This window comes from Equus przewalskii, chromosome 15, assembly GCF_037783145.1.
Source record: "Equus przewalskii isolate Varuska chromosome 15, EquPr2, whole genome shotgun sequence".
NCBI classification, from domain to species: domain Eukaryota; kingdom Metazoa; phylum Chordata; class Mammalia; order Perissodactyla; family Equidae; genus Equus; species Equus przewalskii.
The window spans coordinates 43,281,743-43,307,939 of record NC_091845.1 but is presented as its reverse complement, the minus strand read 5'-3'; the positions used below and the strand labels follow the sequence as shown (position 1 = coordinate 43,307,939).

Genomic DNA, 26,197 nt, shown 5'->3' with positions numbered 1-26,197 from the left:
TGGAAGCAAAAGCCTGAGTTCCCTCTCCTGGACCTCCTCAAGCATTTCCTCCTTTCCTATTCCATTTCCTGCAGCTTTGCGCTGGAAAGGGGCCTGTGTGTGTTCCTCCGCACCATTTAGACGGTCAGCTGCTCTGTTCTCTCTCCCTGCCTAGACTAAGCTTGAGGGCTGTGAAGCTGGGACATACTGCCAGACCCAGGGCTGGCCTTGCCCCGAGAAGGGCCTCCACACCCTTCCTTCAAGCAGCTCCCTGTTCTCCTTTCCCTCCTTTATCTCATGAACCCCTGAGTTCTTTCTCAGGAGTTCTTGTCCTGCCTCTCTCCAGCTAGCAACTTGGTCAAGCTCTTTGACTCCTAGGACCCCACTGTCCACATCCGAGCCCTTCTCTGACTCCCCACTTGCTGCTTTGGCCAGTTCCCAAGACATTCTGTGTCTCCCCCACAGGCTGGGCAGTCCTTACATCATAGACATTGCCCTCCCTGGGCAAGTGTCTGGTGACAGTGCATTCCTGCCCCTTCCCCACAATGCAGGCTTTCCTTTACTGCCCTTTCTTTTCTGGTTTTTTCTCTACCCATACTCTGAAATCATGGTATATGTATAGAAAACTTCTGAATTTACGTCCTCTGCTCCTCCACTCCTGATGTTTCAGGAAGTTCACTGGTGTAATACTTGCGGCCTCTCTCTGACCCTGCACTCACTCTCGCCCCACGACAAAGAGGGGTTAGATTTGATTGGTGAGTTTGGAAAAGAAATGGGCTCTGTGAAAGCCAGTTCTCCCCAATTCGCTCCCTTGAGGCCCAGTTTCTCCACAGAGACCATGCAGCTGCCCTGTTCCTCTTTGCTGCAGGTGTTACAGCAGCAAACCATGGTAGCCCAGCACTGCATCCCTGGTGCCTGATGCCGTCTAACATGGATTCAGCATTAGTAACCCCACTTGCTTGCAGCTATAAGCCACATTCACCAGCATCAGCTTTTCAATAATAATGATGATATAGTTGTCTCTGCATATCTTATTTGTCAGTTGAGCAGAGAATTATACTAAAGCTAACACTTACCTATCTAAATACTTTAGGCATATTAATTTATTTAATTCTAAAAACATCACCATGGAATAGGTACTAGCATTAACCTATTCTACAGATAGGAAAACTGAGGCACAGAGCAGTCAATTAACTGCTCATGGCAGAAGCAGGATTTGCCTCAGGCAGTCTGACCCCAGAGACCAAACTCTTGGCCCCAATGTTGTACTGCTTCTTTAAAGAGGGATGTTGTTTATTGGGTTTCCTCAAATCCCAATATAGTCTCATGTTTCCCATCTAGGATATAAAGCTGACTGCATTTTTGTTTTTGCTATGTGTTATTTGTTTTTATCTTCTATGTCTTGTTTAGATATTGAGGCCAAAGTTGAAAAGGAGGGTGTGATTCTGGAGCAAACAAATCTGAAAGGAGACGTCTCTGAAAGACTCCAGGGCAAGATTCCAGAGGGCTATGTTTTCGGGGAAGCCAGAGAAGCGGGGAGCAGGAGAGCAGAGCATTCTGAACAGCCTGCAGACAAGAAGGTGAGGAGAGACAAGCCAAGCTCCCACCAGGTCCCAGTAAAAGAGAAGAAACACCTCCCAGGAGAGAGGCCAGGATCATGGAATGCACAGGAGGTGCCTGCCACAGCGCCAGCCTGGTGGCCCCCAGCAAAACTCTGTACAGTTGTACTGAGTGTGGCAAGGCCTTCGGCCAGAGCTCCACTCTCATTGTGCACCAGAGAATCCACACACGGGAGAAGCCATACAGGTGCGGGGAGTGTGGAAAGGCCTTCACACACAGCTCCCACCTGATCCGACATCAGAGGTTGCACACAGGGCAGAAGCCCTACATTGTGGCATGTGCGGCAAGGCCTTCAGCCAGAGCTCAAGCCTCATCGTGCACCAGGGTGTGCACACAGGTGAGAAGTCATCCGTGAGCCCTGAATGCAGCAAGACCTTCAGCCGAAGCTCTCACCTCCTGGTGCATCGGTGGAGCCACACCAGCAAGAGGCCCTATGAGTGCCATGAGTGTGGCAAGGCCTTAACCGGCAGCTCCTACCTCCTGGGGCACCAGCACATCCACACGGGTGAGAAGCCCTATCGCTGCACAGTGTGGGAAAGCCTTTGGCCAGAGCTCCCACCTTATCTTTCATAAGCCCACTCCTGCCCAGAGGAAACACCAGCCAGCCTCCCTGGTCAGAGCCCAGTGTTGATGGGGTCAAGGTTTCAGGTCTGACACTGGATCCAACCAAGAGGAAGCTGAGCCCTTATCATCAATCCATCTCTGTGCCAGGTGCTGCCAAATAAGGCTCAGGTGCTGCCAAATAAGGCTAAGGCAGGTTCCTGTGAGGGCCTCCATGGTCCTCAGAAACAAGACGCATACACATAAACAGAAATGATTGAAGGACCCTAGAAGACAAAACATGATAAAATGCTGAGGTGTGCGCAGAGAAAGAAAGATCCACGTGGAGGGGGGCATTGATGCGGCCTCATGGGCTGGCTCTGGGAGAACAGGTTGGCACTGGGTTGATGGGGAAAAACCCAGCGAGGGGACCAGAATAAGCAAAGGCCCAGGAATGAGTCTGAGTGGGCCTCAGTGAGGTGGATATGGGTCAGTGGGAGTGGCAAGCCTGAGATGCAAGTGGGGAGGTGGGAAGACTCCCCAGGTCAAAAGCCCTGATGTGTGGGTGCTGCAAACCAAAGCCAAGGTCTTTCCCTTAGGACTCGGCTTCCCATGCCAGTGTGACTCTGGGCGACCCACGAGGACTCTGAGCATCGCCTTCCTCAGCTGTCCAATGCAGGAGTTGGACCTGAGGGGCTTTGAGCTACCTTCTCACTCACCTGTGGTTTCAGGAGCTACAAAGCCTTTGTCAGAATGGGGAGTGACAGAAGGGAGAGGGAGGTATGGGGAGGATGAAACTAGTGGTGTTTCAGGGTCGGCAGATAAGAAAGGAGACAGGGAGACTCCATGGGAGGCAGCCCCGCAACGTGTTACTTTTGATTAAGCTAGGGTGAGATGAATTTCTGGCAACTGCCACCCGACCAGCCCTGACTTGCCTCCTCCCCTTGTACCTCCCACTTCACTCTCCCTGTCTCCCCACTGCTCCACCTGTGGCCCACATCCAGGTGGACACAGCTGCCGTAGTCACTTCCCTGGCCACTGTCTCAATGTAGGCCAAGGTATCGTGGTCTTCTCACCACTTAGCTCTGCTTTGTCCTTGTATCTGAAGCCAAACTCTTCTTTCTACTCCACTTTTGTCCAAGTGAAAAATTAACTTCCCCTCATTTTCACACCTGTAGTCCTTACCCAGGTCTTTGTCCAAGGCAACTGGCAGTTTTACACAGATGCCAAGTCTCATGCCAACCAGAGCCAAGGAGTTACACAGCCCGTTTCAGATGCTTGTTGTGTGAGCACACAGAATTAGCAGTGGCTCTGAGGAATGCCTGGGTTGGTGTGCTCACCCTATGCCTCCACTGAGTAAAGACACCTCTCTAACAAGGGGAGGCACCCTGCTTCTTGCCTGAAGATGTAACGGGGAAGTATTTAGCAAGAAAGGTTTTTCTCCTACTTTGGATGGCCCCTAAAATCCCAGCTGCCTGTGAAATGCCAAGCAGCCTGAGCCAACAGTCAAGCTCGCAACTGCAGTTCATCCCAGGCCTTCCCTGTCGTCAGAAGTCAGGCCGGTGACTGATCCCAGCGCCCCTGTCTTGCTGACTAGTGACTGAAAGGTGCAACATGCCTTGTGCTGGAGTTGACCTGGAAGTAAATAGCCAGAGATATTTTGGGAGTCAACCTTCTAGTTTTGTAAAATCTCTAAAACTGACCCTCTGGGATTTGGACTGTGGATCCATACCTACAGAGGACCAGCTCCTGAGTTATCTGGAAGGCTGATGCTGAACTAAAGGGCAACAACCAGCATTACTATACATACTGATGTGTACTGATTTCCTACTGTCTTATTTTTCCTTTAGTCTGAAGGAATAAATCTCCTCTTGTATGAGCGGCAGATGGTTGAGAGGATTACTTTTTAAATTTTATACATACACATTTATCTGTATTTTTTTCTCTTTAAGGACAAGTCAGAGGAGGGGGAACAGGTTCTAAGACCAGGACCTCAGCCCTTAGCAGCCGGGTGCCTCTAGTTGAGAGAGAAGGCTGAGCTTTCCAAGAGACCCCCTCTAGGCATGTCCAGTGTTCAAGGGTCTGAAATTCTGAGAGGCTCAGAGTCCTTAACCCACTGGACAGGATTTTATATTTCATCTTAAGTTCAGTCCACAGTTCTGGCTGTCAAGATCCCTTTTATTCATGATCCTGTCGTCCTATGTATCTTCTCTGCTCGGGTTATTCCCAAAGTCAGCTAAAATTTGAGAGGATATGACATTCCAAATGTCAGTACTGCTCAGAGTGAGCCTTCTAAGCTCCCCAACTCACAGTACACTAAAATTCTACATTTTGACAATCACAAATCTTCAAAGCAGGTGGGATCTTGCAAAATTGTCCAGTGAGGAATTGCTTAATGAATTAAAATTTAATCAGCACCTTAGATATGGAGAGTTCCTGAGTTTCTGGTCAAAATGGAAGAGGAACTTGCATCTACCTCTTGGAACTAAAACATCTGACTGGAGACACAGTCAAAATGAAGAGAATAAAGCAACATACAAGCAGAAGTGACTGTGTGGATCCAGAATGCCAGCGTGAATAGTTCGTGAACTCTCACCATCGTCCTAATATTTATGAGATGTCGGCCCAGGTGAGGGCAAGTGCACAAACATGGGGGTTAAACTGCCCCATCAACACTGGGCACTAACCCAAGCAGCTCGGCGAGCTTTCTCCCGGGCATGAGCTACCTCATGGAGAATAATATGGGAGCTCTTCCAAAGGCTTTTCCACACTCATCGCACTGATGGGGTTTCTCCCCAGTGTGGATCCTCTGATACACAATAAGGTACAAGCTACCACTGAAGGCTTTGCCACACTTCTTACACTCCAACAGCTTCTCCCTTGTGTGGATCCTCTGATGGACAGTGAGGCCTGAACTCTGACTGAATGCTTTCCCACACTCGCCACATTCAAAGGTTTCTCCCCAGTGTGGATGCCCTGACGAATTAGGAGATTTGAGCTCTGGCTGAAGGTCTTCTCACATTCCTGGCATTCATAGGGTTTCTCACCACTCTGGATCCTCAGAGATCGTACGAGGTGTGATTTCTGACTGAAGCCTTTTCCGTATTCACCACATAGAAAAGGTTTCTCCCTGGTGTGGATTCTCTGGTGCACGATGAGGTTTGCACTTGGACCAAAGGCTTTTCCACACTCCTTACATAAAGGGTTTCTCTCCTAGGTAATTTGCCCTCCTTCCTTGTCAAGGGCACTTCTGTCTCTGAGGGTAACACACCTGGAAACTTCCTTCTTGCTCTGGGCCCTGCCTGGCTCCCCTGCTGCCTCTCTGCACTCCCCTTCCCTCCCAGGGCTTCGTGAAGCCTGGCTGCCACAGGGCAACACGCTGAAGCCTCTCACAGCTGTGACTTGTGTTCTGACTTCTGAAACTAGCTCCTTCTCCTCCTCCCTGTGGACTCTCGAATGTAAAATACTTTTTGAGCCTAGATTAAAGCAGTTCTCAAATTCTTTACCTTTCTGGCTCTCCTTCTCTGGGGAGATTTCTGCATCCTTGACTTCTGCTGGCTTTAAGTTTCTGGTCCTTGTCCTCAACGTCTCCCTGGCAGGACTTCCCTGATGAATTTTCAAACTGTCATCCCAGTTTCTGAATGCTCCAATCCTGCAATCTTGGGGCTCATTATTCTGAAATTCTCTGGAGGTGATTCTGTGTACCTCTGTTTCTTCTGACACTTTCTGCTTTAGAACCAACTCTTCAATCTCAGATTTGACCTCATAATCTAACAAAAGATACAGAAAATAGAAAAATGTTATCTGTTTCCTATGGCAGAGACAAAACATCCTCAAGTGATACTAACAGATACTGTAGACATTCACAACATTCACACGTCTATAAAACAGCTACACTCTTCATGTGGCCACAGAAGAAAGTCAGCAGGCAGCCAGGAGGGAGGGGGAGAGGCAGCAGGGTCTGCATTCACACAGAACGCAACAAAGGCTCTGGCGGGTCAGAAAGACCTCCTGATTTTTGGCAGGGAACAGGCCAGATTCTGGGACTTCTCACGCCTCTCCTTGTCTGTGTTGTTCTGTTTCTGAGCCAAGCTGCACCACAGAGCTGGGCACCTTCGGGAGTGCTGCTTGGTTCTCAAACAGCCAGCTGGAGCTCAGGAAGCTGACCTGTACTATAAGGAATTTAAGATGTAAAGACCTGGGGGAAGTACTCACACTTCTGCTGGAAATGACCTTGGAAAGGGAGGCTGGGCCTGTAAGTGGCAGCAATGGGACAAAGGTCATATCCTTTCCGGGCTTTTTCCCTCCTTCCCCTTTTTTCTCTTCCCATTTCTTCGCTTATACGTTCTTTCCCACCCCTCACCTCTCTTCCTTTCTGCTTTCCCTCTTTTCGTCCCCCATTTTTTTCTTCCTTGCCACTTGTAATTCTTTCCATTCCTCCTCTAATCTCCATTTGTACTTTAAAACTTTCCTCTCTTGTTCCTGCTTTGGAATAAACTCTCATAACCTCTCATTCTCTCTGCCATAACCGCTAGGGTCAGCCCTACACTTGTTGAAGAGAACCTCTCACCTACTCAGCAATTTGTTCTGGTTTGGGGAGCCTCACAATTGGGGGAGACTTCCAAATGTAGGTTAAGGTATCCTCCTGAGCACAAAGACAATGCAGAAAGTGAGTTCTCAGGACCATGAAGATGTACTAGAAAATGTAGAGGGGAGGGGCCTTAGGGCTCCATGCTCACAAGTTCCTGAGGCTGCAGGCCCTCCCCAGCACTGAGGGTCAGCAGAGACCCCAGTGGCTCTGCAGAGCCAGGCAACCCCGAAGGGTGAGGGTGACAGGGGCCGCACCAGGCCATCCCCATCAGGCTCCAGCTGCGTGTTCCAAGAGGCTTTCAGAGCAGGCGCTAAGTAGGGCCCACATGAGGAGCAGCTGGCAGCAAACAGACGCAGAAACTCTGGGCTCAATCCCAGAGCTGTTGCCTCTGGCTTCTGTCCACTAGCCCTTTCCCAAAGATAAGCAGATTTTTTGGGAGTGCCCTGTGGGAACTAGAAGCTAAACCCTGGAGGAGAGATGACAGGGTCAGAGGACAGGAAGGGGGTACCATATTGCCTTTAATCCGCACAGCTAGGAGCATCTGGGACTAAGAGGAGGGCTGGTGTTCTCCTTTCATTGCAGGTTAGCAACTGCATGGGGTGTGGTGAAGTGGTCTGTCCACACTCTGCAGCATGCAGACGGCAGAGCTGGGCCCAGAGCCCAGGTCTCCCCCTGCCTGTGGATCTTTACAGTAACATCCTCAGACTTCCATCACATGGCTGTTCCCACTTACCAGCACCCTCAGACTTCCCGGCACCCCCCTCCGCCCATGTCTGCTCCCTGACTGTCAGGTAGGGGCCATGTCAGCCACTGAGCCTCAGAAAGGATCCATTCCTCTGGAAGTATGGGGCTTGAGGAAAAAAATCCTAGAGTTGTCCTGTCTCTGAAGCTATGGAGGGTTGTAAAATCAAGGAGTAAAAACTGGAGGGGCTGGCCCCGTGGCCGAGTGGTTAAGTTCGCGCGCTCCACTGCAGGCGGCCCAGTGTTTCGTTGGTTCGAATCCTGGGCGCGGACGTGGCACTGCTCGTTGGACCACGCTGGGGCAGCGTCCCACATGCCACAACTAGAAGGACCCACAACGAAGAATATACAACCATGTACGGGGGTGCTTTGGGGAGAAAAAGGAAATAAAATAAATCTTTAAAAAAAAAAAAATGGAGACCAGACCTTATTTACAGAGTCAGAAGCTCTTATCCTCTCTTCCCCAGGGAATGGTGAGGATGGGAAGGAGGGCAAGACACATCTCTCAGGTATGCTCTGGATTAACAAAAAAAGGTATTAGCTAGCTAAGAGCTGCCTGTACCTCAGGAACTCACAACCAAGTGGGGTGACAGTTATGTAAAGAGATAATTAAAGTATAAGTCAAACTGAGATAAGGGAAGGCTGGTGAGGGCAAGACTGCTTACAGCTCAGGAGGACGTGAGAGCAACTGCTGAAGGCTTCCTGAGGGAGGTGGCATTTGAGTTGGGTTTTGAAAGGAGGTGGGATTTCAAAGGGTAGAGAGCTTGGACACGGCATTCCAGGTAAACGAAGCAAGATGGGCAAAGACACAATGGTGGGAAAGCAGAGTGTATTGGGGGAAGACCGTCAGTGTCATTTGGGGTACAGTGGGAGAAAAAGCTGGAGCGGTCAGAGTCAAATCAGGCGGGGCCTGGAACGTCAGACCAAGGCCTTCAAACTCTATTTAAAAGGTCTGGAATTTGCACAGGGCAAGTTCCCCCTGGTGTCTGAACAACAGAGAGCCCAGAGATTTCTGTTGGTTCTTTAGGGAGTCTTAGGCCATTCTTCATCTCCTGCAACTAAACTGCTGCCCTGACCTCCTGAGAACAGGCCTGTCTGGAGATCACCACTTGTCACCCTGGCCTGGGTCTTGACCTGGCACCAGGCATCCCTGTTTTCCTCCTCCTCCTTTACTGTCCCAGGTCCTGCCTCTAGGAAAAGGGTCTCCCTCACTGCAATGATTGTTACCATACCTCTCGCTCTGGTGAGGACCGACCCTGGGGAACCTCCTGAACTTCACTGGTCCTGGACAGGCAGAGAGTGGTCACCTAAGGAGAAAGACATCAGAAACCATTGGTGACAAAGAGAAATGCCTAGCCAACGGCCCCCAGGGCTCTGGGTCCAGCTAACCAACATGCTCGTAAGAGCTATGCCCTGAATGTCAAGTTCAAAGAAGAGTCTGTAGCTGAAACCAGCGTAGTTTGCCAAAAACTTGCTTAGCATAAGCTCCCCTTCCTTTTTATTCACTCTGGCAATTGTTCATAAATTCCGGTGTATAAGATCCAGGGCTGCTCTGGTGAAAGCATGAGCAGCAGGCCCAGAGTCTACCCGCTTAGCTACCTGACAGTCTTGCTAGGAGGTCCCAAAGTCACCTCTGCAGATCCCTGCTGGACTTGGTTAACTCTCTAGTCGCTTCTAGCCCTCATTTTCTAGGACTGCTAGAAATATTTAAAAACAAAAACCCCGGCTCTAGGATGACAGAGCCCTCTGCACATCTTCTCTGATAATACACACTAGCTGGCCTGACAGGCAGACAGCCCCAAGAACAGCAGACAGGGATTTTCCTCTCTTCCTCTCCATCGAGGGGGCCTGGTTTGGCTCCTGGCCCCAGTGCCTAGCAGGGCCAAGGGACAGGTGACTGTGGGAAGCTGACACTGTCAGTGTTTCTAGAGAAGCGGCTGATGAGGGAGGCTAGGGGGAGAAATCAGAACATTGTAGGAAGGAAATCATACTGGCTCTCAAATTTCTGAATATCTGGCAAATATTAAGAAAAACACAAGAAAAAAGGGACAAGTTTTCCCATCAATTCCCCCACTTTGCTTTTCAAGCTGATGCCAGCGATGGCTTTACGTTCAGTGTCTATTTGGTCAGGAGACTTATCACGTTCCCCCCAGGGTGACGACAGGCCTCACATGGTGAGAGTTCTGTGGCATGTGAAGACTAACGTGATGAGGGAGAATGAAGCTTCTGGCAAGAGGTCGTGTTTGAGGGCAGTTCTCAAAGGAGTAGGTATCTCCGTTCCTGGCCAAAGCCAAATCTCCCCCCTGAGCTCTGGATCCATCCTCCAGGTGCCCCAGAAAACTCCACTGTCCCCCGCTCCCCCCTGCACAGCCAGCCTCTCACTCTCTCCTGAGTCCTTCCCCGCTGCCTGTAAGCATGCTCAAATCTCACTGACTCTAAAAACCACCCTCCCTTGACATTTGCTTCTCCCATCCTCAGGCCTCAGCTCTTTTCCTCTCTTCTCATCCAGACCTTGGAAAAGAATAATTTGTACTTCATCTTTCAGGCCCTCCTCAATCCACTGCCAACTGTCTGTAGTCCCAACTGTTCTACAGAAATGATTCAAATGCCATCCTAATTGTCAAGGCTAAATGTCATTTCTCAGTCCTCTCATTTGACTCTTATGTAGGATGTAAACCATTATAATCCCCCTAAACTGCTTTACTGACTTCCATACCCTTGAATGACAATGTCCCAAGGACTCCATCTGAACTCATTTTTTCCCTTACTCTAGCTCTTGCTAAGGTAGAGGTTAGACTCAGAACTTTAGGGGCCAGGCAGGGAATGTAAAGGAGTAAAACAAGCAGGACTATATAAAACAACAGTGAGGAGTGAGGAGTGAGGTGAACTGGAGCGTGCATGCCCATCTGGGGGAGCACCTGCTGCTTGCTCGAGTCCAACGCCTTACGGGAATGTGAGCCAAGATTTCCCAGCCTTTCAAGAAACACCACAAATCTAGATTTTTACGTAGCATCTAATGATGAAAGGCAGGCAACTAATTTAACTTTTTAATAGATATAGTTATTACCCCTATTACACAGATGAGGATACTGTTATTCTTTTCTTTTCTTTTTTTGCTACAGAAGATTCACCCTGAACTAACATCCATAGCCAATCCTCCTCGTTTTTTGCTTGAGGAAGATTAGCCCTGAGCTAACATCTGTACCAACTGTTCTCTATATTTTGTATGTGGGATGCCTCCACAGCATGGGTGATGAGTGGAGCAGGTCTGCACCCAAGATCCAAACCCACAAACCTGGGCAATCAAAGCCAAGTGCGCAGATCATTTGGCTATGGGCCTGACCAGTAATTTAATTTTTTAAAAAAACAGTATAGGACAAATAAAGCACATTAGTGAGTCCGATCTGACCCATAAGCCTCAAGTTTGTGATCTCTGCCCCAAGCTCTGTCATTCACTCTCATGGTCACAACCATCACCTGTTAGTTTATGACTTCCAAATTTTACATCTGATCAACTTTTTCCCTAGCCCCAAAGACATCTACACATGTTCAAAGTTGAGCTGATCATCATTCTCCTAAAAAATACGGCTGTGCTTTCTTTTTTTCTTTTTGTGAGGAAGATTGTCCCTGAGCTAACATCTGCGGCCATCTTCCTCCATTTTGTATGTGGGACGCCTGCCACAGCATGGCTTGATGAGTGGTGTGTAGGTCTGCACCCAGGATCCAAACACACGAACCCAAAACCTTGCCACGAAGCAGAGAGTGCAAACTTAACCGCTAGCCACCAGGCCGGCCCCTAGCTGTTCCTTTTCTGTTTTGTTTTCATCTCGGTAAACAATACTATCACCGATCCTGTCACAAACCAGAAAGGTGAGATTCTTACCTTCTCTCCCTCCCTTACGCTTCAGTGGCAATTCCTCTGTGACACAGCCTGAAAGGAACCACACAGCCTGGGCTCCCATCCTGGCTCTGCCATTTACTAGCTATTTGACCTTAGGCAGATTAACCTCTCTGAGCCTCCGTTCTTCTTAAGGGAATAATAATACGTAGTATCCACATCATAGAGTTATAGTAAGGATTAAATGAAGCAAGCGTTTAGAACAGCGTGTGGCACACACTAAGCTATACACAGGCATTTACTATTGTTTACCTTTTTAATACTCCTTAAATCTACCCCTCTGACTAGTGCTGTAGTTCAGACTCCCCCACTCTGTCAGATCAGTGCGACCATGCCCTGACTGCCAACTCCACTACGCTCCTCCTGCCCCACCCCGATTTCTAGGCCCCAGTTCACCCCCAATGACAAACCCTTCAAGAAGCCTACAAAACACTTTCCTCCTCAAATCAAGTGCACATGAAGCCCCAGCGCTGGGGGCCGCGGGGTCTCCTGCCCGTCCCTCCCGCCCACCGCAGACCCCGGCCCGCTGCGCCGACGGGAAGCCCGCTCGGCCCCGGCGCGGCGTCCTGGCCTCCTCCAGTCCAGTCTCGCTCGCTCGCCAGGCCTCCGGGGCGCCCCGGCCCGACAGGCCCAGAAAACACCACGTTGGCGACTCGCGGAGCCTCAAGCTGGACCCCTCACTCTCAGGATTTACCGGAGATGGGCTGGCCGGAAGTGGGGCTGGAGAGCCTCTGGGGACCCCAGGGGCCGACCGCTCTAGGAATCTCGGAGGGCTTCTGATCTCGACGCCTCCCTGCATCGGTCGCCCATATTTGAATGGAAGCATCACGCTGGTCTATGCCAATTTAAAATCTGCAGTGTTGTCAATTGTATCTCAATAAAGCTGGGGAAAAAATCTGCCCTGTGTTTGGGAGTGGGAGAGCAATCTGCCATCTATCGGGAGAAGACAGAGAGCGTAGAAAAAAATTAAAGGTCTTAAGGACTGACATGTCTCACCCTATCTTTTACATAGTGAAAACACCTCTTTACAGCTCCCATTTTGGGGATGTACTTATAGACGCCTTCCAACATGGTAGAAGATTCAGGTTGCCTCCCAAAACAATGCCCTTCGACGCACTGGAGTGGCTCGAAAGGGTTTGGGTAGGACTGTGAAGCTATTACAAGGATTCTTGACTTAAATAAAAAACAAATCCAGACTGGGGCCAGCTGGTTGTGCAGTGGTTAAGTTTGTGCATTCCGCTTCAGGGGCCTGGGGTTCGCTGGCCCGGATCCCAGGCACAGACCTACACACTGCTTATCAAGCCATGCTGTGGCAGGTGTCCTACATATAAAATGGAGGAAGATGGGCACAGATGTTAGCTCAAGCCAATCTTCCTCAGCAAAAAGAGGAATTGGCAGCATGTGTTAGCTCAGGGCTAATCTTCCTGGAGTGGGGGGGGGGGAAATCCAGATTTAGATAAGGAGAGACTATTCAAAAGGACATTGCAATTGGGGAAAAGGTACTATGGTTGCCACAAAATTGGGGTTCTCTGCCCAGTGAGCATAAACAAGCCAATTAATTACAGCATCAGCCTTTGGGAAAAGAGATCAGCTTTATTATGTGAGATGGATCTGCAGGGAGAATGGTGAGTGTGTACCCTCGGATCTGTCTCTCTGATGAGTATTTGGGACAAAATTTAAGAGGTTAGGGAGAACAGGCTGACACATGGAAATGCTGGTGGGACAGGTTTTGACTGGTGGGCTTCAAGCATTTATGGTAAGGTTTTAAATATTTATGACAAGGTTCTAAACATTTATGATGAGGTCATAAACTTTTGTGATAGCGTTCTAAACATTTTTGATGAGGTGGGGAAGGAACTTTAACATCAGGTCTTCCTGAATGAGGGACCCCTCAATTCTGATGAGTCTGACTTTCAAGTTCTGCTCGTGTCCCAGCCCTTGGGTTCCATGGGAAAGAGGATCTTTGGTTCCTCAGTCATTTCAGGTCACAATTTCTTCTTTTGTGCATGCCCTGGCTACATGACTTTGCAGATTTTCTGAAAGGCAATTCTTAATCACTCTGTTGATGAGATGGGGTTAGTTGAACTGGTCCTGGGGGGCCTGTGGTTGCACTATTGCAATAGAGAGAATTCTTGAACCATAAGATCTGCAAACATCTCAAAGGTCAGGCAAAAAGGAATTTTCTTTTATAGTTGAGAATAAACAAGGCTGGAAAGAACTTGTGTGACAGAATGCATGAGCATGTGTCACAATTGGCCTAATGATCAGGAATGTCTTTTTTTCATATCAGCTGATTCTCAGGAGGAGCTATTATAAGAAGGCGGGGTTGTTCCACATTCTGTTGCTGGCACAGACTGAGGATAGTTCAAAATGTAGGGGCTTGGGGTGGAGAAGTCTAACTAAAGTTTGGTCAAATCAAGTTAGCAGATATTTTGTCCACATTGGTTAGTGGGTACAAACAGTTCAGCTAATCACTTATGAAGCAAAGAATTCAGAGGGCCTCTGTCTGGTCTTGTCATTGGTAAGCAAGGAGGGGCATCTGTGAGTCTTATCTAAGTCGTATGAGGAAGGGTGGGCTTCGCATGCCAGTAAGTCATTTCCTGGAACAATAAGAGTGGGAGAATTTCTTTTTTTTATTAAAGATTGGCACCTGAGCTTTGCCGATCTTTTTTTTTTCTTCTCCCTAAAGCCCCCCAGCACATAGTCGCACATTTTAGTAGTGGGTCCTTCTAGTTATGGCATGTGGGACGCTGCCTCAGCATGGCCTGACAGTGGTGCCATGTCTGCGCCCAGGATCCGAACCAGCGAAACCCTGGGCAGCTGAAGCGGAGTGCATGAACTTAACCGCTCAGCCACGGGGCTGGCCCTAAGAATTTCTTAATTGTCACTATTTTCCAGGAGCAGAGGTTCAGGCAAAGTTTAACACTGTCAGACTCTTGGAGAAAACCAGATTATTCTGTGTTGGTTGAGAGACTGAATATACAGACAATGGCCAGACCATAAAAACAGTTCATAAAAATAGAACTCTGACCCAAAATTGGCAGCATGCAGCCCAGCAAACCAACTCATTATCTACAGTAACCAGCCCAGGAAGCCAGCCTACTGTCTACAAATCAAACTTGTGAGATGTCAGACCACCATCTCTAGCAAACAGTCCAGAAAGCCAAACAATAACCTATGTAACAATCGGCCCCAAATGACCAGAACTTGACTAATAACTTATAGCATTCTTAATTGTTGTCCCTGCTTCCAACTTAGGACCAACCAAGGAAAGCCAAATATGAACCCCTAACCAATCACATAGGATGTGATGAGGATTTTAGGCTGGTTACTTTTAAAACTGCAGATGAGAAGCAGGCTCCGAGGACTGGAATTTTGCTTGCTCTTTGAGAGACATTTGCATTTGTGAAGGAAGGGGGGATGACCTTGTAGGGACCTGAAATTGGCCACCCCAGGATATGTCTCTTTGGCATCGGGATTGTTTGGGGCTGATTGCTTTTGATAAACTGGGACAGGCAAGGAGGCTCTGGGGAGTGGAACTTGCCCTTGTTGGGACACATTTACATTTGTAAGGTAAATCTCTATCTGTAAAAGGCGCCTCCCTCTCTGTACCAGGAAGAAGAAGAGAGATGACCTTATCCCTAGAAACTCTTAATGGGGAAGGCAAGAACTTAAGGTGGTTGCTGTCTGGCAATCTCATGTAACTGGTTTAGGGTGGTGACGTCTAACCTTTCTAACCTTTACTTAATCCGATTTGATTCTTATCTAAAAGTTGTGGGACCACCAATGGCCAGACCCCACCTGCACTGATACCATTTTAACTTTTTTCCATGTTCTTTCCTTTGTCTTGGTAAAGAGATGACTTACATACCCATGCCTTATAAAATTAGCCCTAACCCTCAACTCGGGGCAGCAGCAGGAGCTCTGACTGCCCCTGGGTCCTGTCCCCACACACCAGCTCTGCCTGCCCATGGGTCCTGTCCCCATGCTATTTCACACTATTCTCTAAATAAAAGAGCACTACTGCCAGATCTTGAGAGTCTAAGAAATCTTTCTTTCGACTCCTCGGCTCACCGACCCCGCATCAGGATGCATCACTTCTAGTCAGCCTAAAGTTTCCCCATACCAACAGACTTCAATCAGGGCATACTTGAAGCCTTTCCATTTTTCCACTATGAAGCTTTCCCACTCTCCTGCCTGCCTTTGAGTCTCTGCCCAATGCCAGTGACGGTGGCTGTCTCCCTCGCTATAGCAAAATCTGAATAAATGGACTTTGTCTGTTTTCATTTGATTGCTATTCATTTATTTCTATGTGGCATGTAAAGGAGAAATATTAGATCAAAAAGAAAACATCCAAATCTGATCTTATTGTTTATCACAACTCTTAGTGCAAATGCCTTTTAAAACTGTTGTGTGATAGGTTCAAGGAAATACCTAGAGAGTTGGAAGATATATGAGTTATCCTCAGAATTAAATTATGAAATGATCACTTAGTTGAGTAGAGCAGAGCCTATTCTTGGTTAATGTAGCTCAAATAGCCAAGATTTGTCAGAGAGTCTCTTGCCCAGGTCAGGGCATCTTCTCCTCTAACCAATTGACCTAAGTAGCTGGGCCCCTTGACTGGCATATGTATAGAGTAGGAACCAATTCATCAGCCTTCATAGCTTGAGACCCTCATCATGGAGATCATCCACCTCACTTATGTAGTTCCAGGTTCACCAGGCAATTTGTTTTCTCATTCAGCTCTATGTATAAGTTTAAGATTAAGTTAGTTTGAGAATAAGAAATAACAGTGGCATAAAAATGTAGAAATCTATTTATCTCATTCTGGAAAGCTCAAAGGTAGGCAACTCAAAGTTGACATAGCAGCTCTGTTCCACAAAGACCTCAAGGAAATAAGTATCAAAACTGACTTTAGTGGAGCCATTTTAAAATGGAGTCTGGCGGGGGGGCCAGCCCGGTGATGCAGCGGTTAAGTGCGCACATTCTGCTTCCGTGGCCCCGGGTTTGCCGGTTCGGATCCCAGGTGCGAACATGGCATCGTTTGGCAAGCCATGCTGTGGCAGGCATCCGCATCCCACATATAAAGTAGAGGAAGATGGGCACGTATGTTAGCTCAGGGCCAGTCTTCCTCAGCAAAAAGAGGAGGATTGGCAGCAGTTAGCTCAGGGCTAATCTTCCTCAAAAAATAAATAAATAAAATGGAGTTGGAGCTGCCTTTCCAGAGAGATTGCCATGCTATCTTGAACCTTGGACTGCACAAAACCTTTGGACTGGGCCAAAATGACAATTGTTTTACAAGCAATTGTTTGAGATGTCAGCAGCAGAATGGACCTTCTGCTCACAAAGACAGATGATTGTGGACTTTCTGAAGATAGAATCAATAGTCCATCAATGTTTAGCCAAGACTAGCTCTCTGCCTTCAACTTCAATTAAAACTCTTTGTAATACAGCCTTCCTTCTTTGCCTTTAAAAGCCCCTGACTTTTACTCCCTGGCAGGACAGTATTTGGGTTTCTACCTGCATCTGTGCTCCCTGAATTGCAATTCTTTGATCCCTAGTAAAAGCTTTGCCACTTAACCTGGTTTCTGTTTTTGTGGGTTGACATGAGCTTCCTCAAGCTCTCCACTTCGCTAAACCTAAGATATGACACTTATCCTCATTGTTCAAGCTACTGGGCGCTATGGACTGAATTGTGTCCCTCCCAAATTCGTATATTGAAGTCCCAACCCCCAGTCTGGTGGTATCTGGAGACGGAGCCTTTGGGAAGTAAGCAGCTTTAGATAAGGTCATGATGGGATTAGCGCCCTTATAAAAAGAGACACCTGAGAGCTTGTTTCTCTCTCCAGAGAGAACACAAGGAGAAGGCCACAGTCTACAAGCCAGGAAGGGGGCTCTCACCAGAACCCGACCATGCTGGCCCCCTGATCTCCGACTTCCAGCCTCCAGAACTGCAAGAAAATAAATTTCTGTTGTTTAAGCCAGCCAGTCTGTGGTATTTTGTGAGGGCAGCCTGAGCTAAGACCGTGGGCGTGGACTGCTGATTGCCCAAAGAGACCACCAAAACAACCAACTGATCAAGCGAAGCCAAGTCTGTTGTTTCTGCAGGAAGGGAAACCACGGCTGTGACAGTCTTGATTTAGGAAGGGAAGATCAAAGGCAGGATATTTTTAAGCTTTGGTGTGGAGGAGGTTTAAAACTAGAGGGGATCTGGGGCTGGCCCCGTGGCCGAGTGGTTAAGTTCGCGCGCTCCGCTGCAGGCGGCCCAGTGTTTCGTTGGTTCGAATCCTGGGCGCGGACATGGCACTGCTCATCAGACCACGCTGAGGCAGCGTCCCACATGCCACAACTAGAAGGACCCACAACGAAAAATATACAACTATGTACCAGGGGGCTTTGGGGAGAAAAAGGAAAAAAAAAAAATCTTAAAAAAAAAAAAAAAAACTAGAGGGGATCTGATTGGGATTGAATGAGAGGGCCTGACGGGGATTGGGCAAAACTTTGTGATATAAAAGATTAGGGTCAGTGGACACAACTAAGATCCTTGAATAGAAAACATTTGATTGATGAGCCCAGTTGAGTGAACTACTGTTCTGAGACGGGGGCTCTTTATCCTGATTAGGGATAGTTGACTAGTCTATTTTTCAGGTAAATGGATTTTCAAGAATTTCCTGAATTAAACCATAAAGTTATTTGCAACTTTTATCTTCCAGGGCAAATATTCCCTGAAAAGGTAAAATTGTACTGTTGAATGTTGTTTAGTATTTAGTGTAAAATAGTAAAGTCATGTTAATGGAGACAGTAAGCTGTGTGACTGTAGATCAGAGATCACCAAATTTTTTCTGTAAAGGGCCAAATAGTAAATATTTTAGGCTTTGCAGGCTCAGAGGCAAAATTGAGGATAATATGTAGGTCCTTATACACAAGAGAGAAAACAAATTTCCACAAAGTTTTTATTGATTAAATTAAAACTATAATAATAAGTACACTTTTTTCTTACAGAAATGTGCTTATGAAAAGAATGGAATTCTTTATTGGGGATAACAATTTACTTAATTGGGGCTCAAAGTTAGTGTTTCCTATCATCAAAATCCAATACAAATATTCATCTGTAAATGCTAATCTATAATGAGATTGTTACATATTTTATCTTTGAAATTGACTTCACATAGAAAGTGAAAGGAAGAATACAAATTTAAAATAAGAGGTTTAATTCTGCCTGTTGAAAATGAGGAAGTGATTTGCCTCCCCTCCTTTTTCTCAGAGCATTTACCTTAGGAAACTTGTAAGTACTCTCTCCTCTCTTTGAAATCTAAATAAATCCTTTTGAAGACTAGGTAGGCTTTTGCCAGCTGGCCTCTTGTCAGCTTTATGACCCAGGAATGTCTTCCTTAAGGACCTGGGAGCCATCTCTTCGAAATGCAAACACCAAGGGAGATAGTGCCCCTGTCTCCCAATTTCTGTGGGAGGGTAGGAGCCTAACTTCATGGACATCTTGCTCCAAAATGCAAAACTACCTCCTGTCATAAAGAGATGAGTTTGTTTTTCCTCCTGATGAAGCCAATTAGTTAACAGAGATGGTCACCCCAATTACCATGATAAATTTAGGACGAACTATGTGTGACAAAAGGTGCTGTCAAGTCTTCTTACTTGAGGACTAGTTATTGAGAACATGTATGTAATGGATTGTATCTGCTTGGCTATAGAAAAGGGTGAGATTTCTTTCTGTCTTTGCAATCTCAGTCGATTTCCTGTGATACACTTTACTTTCTGGTTTCATGCTTATTCAATAATCAAGTATTTTCTTTCTCTACTGCCTTTGTGGAGAGGATTTCTGGGTTGGGAGAAAATTTTGTTTTCAGTTATATTTCCTCAGCAAAATCTAGGTGGAAGCTCCTCAATTAGCAACTTAAACGGGTTTGGAAATACAGAAATTTCCTTTGCACTTGCATTGAGGTCTGGTCTGAAAACCACTTCTGGAACTGTAATGTGAACTCAAAAGACATATCTACAGTAAATTTGGGTGGGAATGGAGATTTTGCTTCTTGTTTTAACTTTTTTAATAGCCAAGAAAGCACGTAAAGCAGGTTGACATTGCTTGTGATACAAACAATGTCAGTTGTTGAAATGATTTTACTACAGGGTAAGTTTCATATTAAACACTTTTTTGCCTTTTAATTTTAGGTTGAATTAAGAAACATTATGAAGTCTATAGCAAAAACTAATTTCCAAAGCCATTCAGTTTTTATAATAGTGGCTGAAGGTCGTTCTTATTCAGAAAAAAATTGAGTGTTAGCCCTGAGCTCAAAAAAAAAAATCACAATAAAACTTTACCACTGCTAAGCCATTGAACTGGTATGTGAAAGGGCAAGTCGCAATATTCAACTTTTATTTCTGACATAAATTCATGGAACTGGCAATGAGTAAGTCAACAAGAGCAAATGAAGTCCACTGTTGACACTATTGGTTCAACAACACATTTCAAGTATTTCCACAAAGTACTTGCTAATGATTAACCATGGATTTTAAACATCTTACATTTTCACGAGCTTTATAAATTTGTCCAACTATGCCTTCTGCTTCACACATATTTTTGCCATCACATGTAACATTCCTAACAGATTCCCCTTTAGGTTGTACTGAATTAGTGTTTTCTCAGTTTCTTTGGAAATAGTCTTGCCTGTAGCTGTTACACAGACTATTCATTAAGGCTAATTCTTCAGTCACCTCAAACTTAGCACTGACTTCTAGAACAACAACTGAGCAGTACATTAGTATCATGTGTGTCAGGTCATCAAGAGCCTGGGAAAATCATTCAAAATCATTTGCCTTGTTTGTTTGCTAGTAATTAAAAAAATAGAGATATAATTCATATATCATAAAACTCACCCAGTGACTGTTAGTATATCACAAAGTTGTGCAACCATCACCACTATCTTATTCCAGAACCTTTTCATTATCCTGAAAAGAAACTCTGCACCCATTAGCAGCTACTCACCGTTCCCCTCTCTGCACAGCCCTAGGGCAACCACTAACCTACTCTGTCTCTGTAGATTTGCCTATTCTAGACATTTTGTATAAATCGAATCACACAATATTTGTCTTTTGTGTCTGGCTTCTTTCACTTAGCATAATGTGTCCACGGTTTCTCCATGTTGTACCATGAATCAGTACTTCATTCCTTCTCATGGCTGAATAATATTCCATCGTATGGTCATATCACATTTTGTTTATTTATCAGTTGATGGACATTGGGTTTCTTCTACTTTTTGTCTATTACGAATAATTTTTTTACTTAACAATGTTTTTTATCATCTAAAAATCTAGTAAATATTCAAGTTTTTATCTGATTGTCTCGTTGTTGTTGTTTTTAGTTTGTTTGAATCAGGGTCCAAATAAGGTCCATACATTACAATTACTTGCTGTCTCTTTCATATAAACTATAGCCTTCCCTCTCCTAGTTTTTTCCTTGCAGTTTATTAATTGAAGAAACTGGGTCATTTGTCCGGCAGGGTTTTCCACAGCCTGGATTTTGTTGGCTGCACCCCTAAAGTGATGTTTAACATATTCTTCTGTTCCCTGTATTTGCTGTCAATTGGTAATTAGATCTAAAGTCTTGATCAGATTTAGGCAGTGTTTTAACTTCCGTCAGGTGGCGTTTACCGCATGGTTAGCTCTTTTTGTGATATTAGCAGTCACTGATGATCACCGCTTAGATTCAATATGTCATAAGCAGTTGCAAAATGGTGATATTATAATTCTTTTCTTCTTCACTTATTAGCTAGAATTCTTTGACAAAGGGAAACTTCCTCTCATCAACTATTTCGTTACCCTGAGGTTCATTTCATATAAGAAGGGTAGGATAAATGCATGATTTTTTGGTCAGTATTTGCCAGTTTTCAAAATGATGAGTTTGATCCTTCAGATGGACATTAAATTTTTTCTTTTTTAAATGCCATTATGAACTCATACATTTAAACATACATGATAACCTATTGCGATTGTCATTCTTATTGATGCACGAATAATTATACTATGAACATTCATGTACAAGTTTTTGTGCAAACGTATGTTTTGAATTCTCCTGGGTAGATGCCCAGGAGTGGAATTGCTGGGTCATTTCCTTGTGTTTTAATTGACTATTGATCTTGCTCCCAATGTCCTCAACTCTTTCAGCAACTATTTTCCCCCTAAAACTAAAGTCTTAAATAAGTTTAATTTCTTTGCCTGCTGCAATCAAATATGATTGAATTAACTCACCACAGGTAAATAGCTTTCCTTGTTTGACTAATAAACGAGCCACTCGGAAGCTTACTTTGATTGAAGCATCATTTTTATTTTTGTGAAAAAATCCTGACATGATAAGATACAGCATTTAAAGTTTTCTAACTTTTCTGAATGTTGTCTTCCCATAAGTTGGGAATATTGTTACGATTCTTAGTCTGGTTATATCAACATATATTGTATTCTTGCACAGCTATCATGCTGTTGTATAGTAAATGCAATGTTTCCCATCTAATTTGATAATAATCCACACACTCTCCACCATGCCTTAGAAGTATGGCATTCCAAAGCCACTTTATTCCTTGTTTCTTGTCTTGATATGATAGGTTGCATTGGAAATGGAATGGACTGGAATAGAGCAAGAAGTTGTGGTCTCACTGCAATTTGGAGTGGGCTAGCAGCAATGCAATGTAAAGAGAATGCTCCCTATGGTATCTGTTACAATGACTCAGTTCTGCTGATGTAGAGAAAAGCAGCCATCACACTATGTAAAGGAATGATTGAATTAACAGGCTGTGTTACAATCAAACTTTATTTATGGACACAAATTTGAGTTTTATGTAATTTTCAAATGTCACAACGTGTTATTCTTTTTTTTTTTTTTTAAGTTTTCCCCCCAACCATTTAAAAATGTGAAAACCATACTTAGTCGTGGTCAGTGCAAAACAGCTGGTGAGCTGGATTTGGGATTTGGCTTGCTGGCCTTGGTTTGCTAACCCCTGAAGCAAGCAAATGCTGAGGTTATTTACTTTCTAGGCAAGGACACACACCAATTAAGAAATTCTCTGGCTAGTGCCCTGAGGGATTTTCTGTGTTAGAAAAGTGGGGCTTCATGGTGGTTATGCTAATTAAGCTTGCATCCTAGATGGGACTGAATGAGTCCATAAATCCGTACACGACTAGTTAAGACAATCCCCACTGTTCATTGGTCAGGAAGGATCTTCACTGAGGGGGGGTGAAGGTCTAGGTTGGTATGTTGCAGTCCCTCAAAGTTCCTGGACATTCATAGCTTTGACCGGAGGATGAGCAAAGTTCATGGTTCTTTATCAGCTTCAGCCGCAGTGAAACACAGCAGTCGGCGTTGCGTTATCTCCTAGCTGAACGCTATTGCAAATGGAAAGTTTAGAGAATGTTTTCAGCCTTGAGAAATGGACAGTCCGACTCAAAATGGTTTAATCAGTAAGGAAATGTTTTGGCTCAGGTTAATGGATAACCAAAGCTGGAGTGGGCTTCAGGGTCAGCTCAGGCTAGCAGCTCGGCTCTGTTTCACTTTGAATGCCTTATTCTGCCCTCCTCTGAGTACTGGCTTCATCCCCAGGCACAGACGAAGATGGTTACAGTGTTTTGGTTCTCACATCCACTCAAAACTTTGTCCCCAGGCAGGGAGAACTGCTTCTGCAAGCTCACTCAGAATGCTGAAAATCTTTCCCAAGAGCCTCCTTTCTCTCCCCCAGCTCCCAGTAGATCGTACGTCCTGGATAGATTACAAAAAGGGCTATACACTCTTCCAATCTCCATACACACGCCTCTTTGCAATGTGATTTGAGCTCCTCCCACTAAGTGGTGGAGTGTTTTTCTCTCCCCCTTGAACCTGGGCTCAGCAGGTAAGTTGTTTTGGCCAATGAAACATTAGCAAACTTGTTGCAAGCAGAGGCTTAAAAAAGTGTTTGCACATTGGAGCTTGCCCTCTTTTGCTGCTCTTTGGGACTCTGAGAGTGCCATGCGAAGAGGCCCAGGATGGATTACTGGAGGAGGAGAGACCATATGGAGCAGAGACAAGCCATCCCAGATGAGAGCCCCCCTCCACCTATCAGCCTACCAGGCCTCAAGGCGTGCAGATGAGGCCCTCCCAAACAACCCACCAGGGGCAGCTCAGACTAGGAAAACTACTTAGATGACCCACAGATATGAGAAGTAATAAATGTTCATTGTTCTGGGCCATTAAGTTTTGGAGTGATGTGTTAAGGAGCAAAAGCGAACTGATATATGCCCATTCTGGAGGCAATCACAGGCAAGGGGAATTGTATTACTCTTCAGTGAGTCAAGAGACTCTCTTGGAGTTGGGTTAGCATCTGTTTCCATGACATCCATGGCTGCATAGAAGAGGGGTGGATACCTAAACAAAACAGACTTTTGATAGCAAGTAAAAGGGGAGAAAATGCATGCTGAGTTCGACACCTAATAATATCTACCAGATATACTCTACACCAAACTTTATGTTGCTTCTCTATATAAGAAAGAAAACTAAGCTACCATTAAAGGGACATCTCATAGGAAGCAACATATATTTCCGTACAGGGGGTGTGTCATAGAGCCTGCTTTGGGAGACTAGCTGAGTTACCAAAACTTGAATTTCACTGAAGCAGGGGTCAACAGACTTTTTTGGTAAAGAATCAGTAAATATTTTGGATTTTGTGAGCCATATGATCTCCGTCACAACCGCTCAGCTCTGTCATGTAGTGTGACAGCAGCCATAGACAAAAAGTAAGAGAATAGGCATGGCTTGTTTCAATAAAACTATTTAAAAAAACAAGCAGTGGGCTTGTCACTGAGCCCAACCGCAAGTTGGTCCTTTTGCCCAGAGCTGCTCTCGCCAATAGAACAAGATGGGGCTAGGAATAGCAGAGCAGAAACCAATGAATGGAGGAGGCAGAGCTCATGCTCCAAAATATCTTCTCCCCGAGGGAAGGTGAGCAGGGTTCTTATGAGATGTGAAGGGGGAGCGGTCTCCACATCATCGCTTGGGGTGGGGGCATGCACGGATCTTCCCTTCTTGCACGCCGCACCTTTTGCACGTTTCCTTTTGCGTACGGCACCCCATCAGCATCTTGAACCTTTCTGGTTTGGACCAGTTCTGCAGTTTGACCATCTGGGAATGTTCTGTCTTAGTTCCTATAAGCAAGTACAACTTAAAAACAAAGCATCAGACATGGAAAATGTTTTAGGGACTTCCCTGGGTGACAGGCTGGATTGCCAGCCGTTCTAGGAGAGAAGCAACATGCAATGCTGTGCAGTGTGTATTTCATGTAATGAGCTGCCACTGAACATGTACATCTGTATTATACATTTCACGTATTTTTTTTGGAGGGGAAACCTGAGTTAACAGCAATTGTAATTCACGGAGAGAAGCAATAATCCACTATTATGTATTGGGCACATACATGTGAGAAGAAAGGTGTGTTAACATCTTTCAGAGAGAAACTTACAACTCTGTGCCCTGTTTTCTTTACATATCCTGCTGAGGGGAATTAAAGTTAGGTGTATTTCTGTCTCATGTAGAGAAGCAGCATATATCTTTGTGGAATATATAGTCCTTAAACTTTCTTGGAAAGAATGCTGAACTATCAAGAATTATATTTCACTCAGAGAAGCAATCATTTTTTCTGTGCATTGTTAACAACGCTCAATTACCCAAAAGTTAGATTAAGCATGTATTTAGGCTATAAGCAAAGGAGGAACCCAAAGAAAAAGAAAAAAATTTAAAAGAATTTAATATTTCAAAAAAATGCATTGAGGGGCCAGCCTGGGGCATGGTGGTTAAGTTTGCATGCTCTGCTTTGGGGGCCCAGGGTCTGCAGGTTCAGATCTTGGGCGCAGACCTATGCACCACTTATCAAGCCATGCTGTGGTGGCATCCCACACATAAAGTAGAGGAAGATTGGCACAGATGTTAGCTCAGGATCAATCTTCCTCGCCAAAAAAAATAAAAGCATTGAAGTGGGAGAAAATTCAAAACTTGATTGAATTCCTTAAATTTATGGTTATTATTTTTTAATTTTGTGTTGAGGTTTGGGTGACTCATCATATTTTTTAATTTTTAGTGCCTCAAAAGATCCTCTAAATCTTGCACTGACTGTGTATTCTATGTTGTCTACTTGGGAAGGAGAGCTGAGTTACTAGCAAGGGTATCTACTAACATGAATAATATATACATTTCTAAACAGTGTGTTCTTCATATAATGTGCTTTGATTAAAAAAAAAAAACCCTTGGTTTCCAATAATTGCATCTAGCAATGAGGGGAAATTCACCTCTGTGGACTGTATATTTCCTGTAATCTGGAAATCTGGATTGAAAAGCTGAATTACTATTAGTTTTATCTTCCCTAGCGATAAAACTTCCAGGTCTGTAGACTATACTTTTTCATATAATCTCCTTTGGGGAAGTGAATCAGTTGGGAAGGCATTTGACCGCATATTAAACCACCCAACTATGGTAGATGGTCCAAAAGAGATTAATTTTTCTTTTCTATTTTTTTTTAAAGATTTTATTTCTCCTTTCTCTCTCCAAAGCCTCCTGGTACATAGTTGTATATTCTTAGTTGTGGGTCCTTCTAGTTGTGGCATGTGGGATGCCGCCTCAGCATGGCTTGATGAGCGGTACCATGTCCGCACCCAGGATTCGAACTGGTGAAACACAGGGCTGCCGCAGCAGAGCACACAAACTTAACCAGTCGGCCACGGGGCCAGCCCCTAATTTTTCTTTTTTATCACTTAGTACAGTGTCCAGGGTGGGCAGTCCAGGGCTGGTGTAGTAACTCAAAAAC

At 45.3% G+C, this 26,197-nt stretch overlaps 1 protein-coding gene across 1 annotated transcript in view; it reads left to right on the top strand.

Moving 5' to 3' along the window:
• The window catches only part of LOC103565117 (zinc finger protein 501), a 74,287-nt gene that overhangs the window by 25,038 nt on the left and 23,052 nt on the right, over positions 1 to 26,197 (top strand). Inside the window, exon 5 of the mRNA XM_070575682.1 lies at positions 1,702 to 1,870. Within this exon, the coding sequence (XP_070431783.1) occupies positions 1,702 to 1,870 (169 nt within the window). The remainder of the gene's footprint in view (positions 1 to 1,701; positions 1,871 to 26,197) is intronic.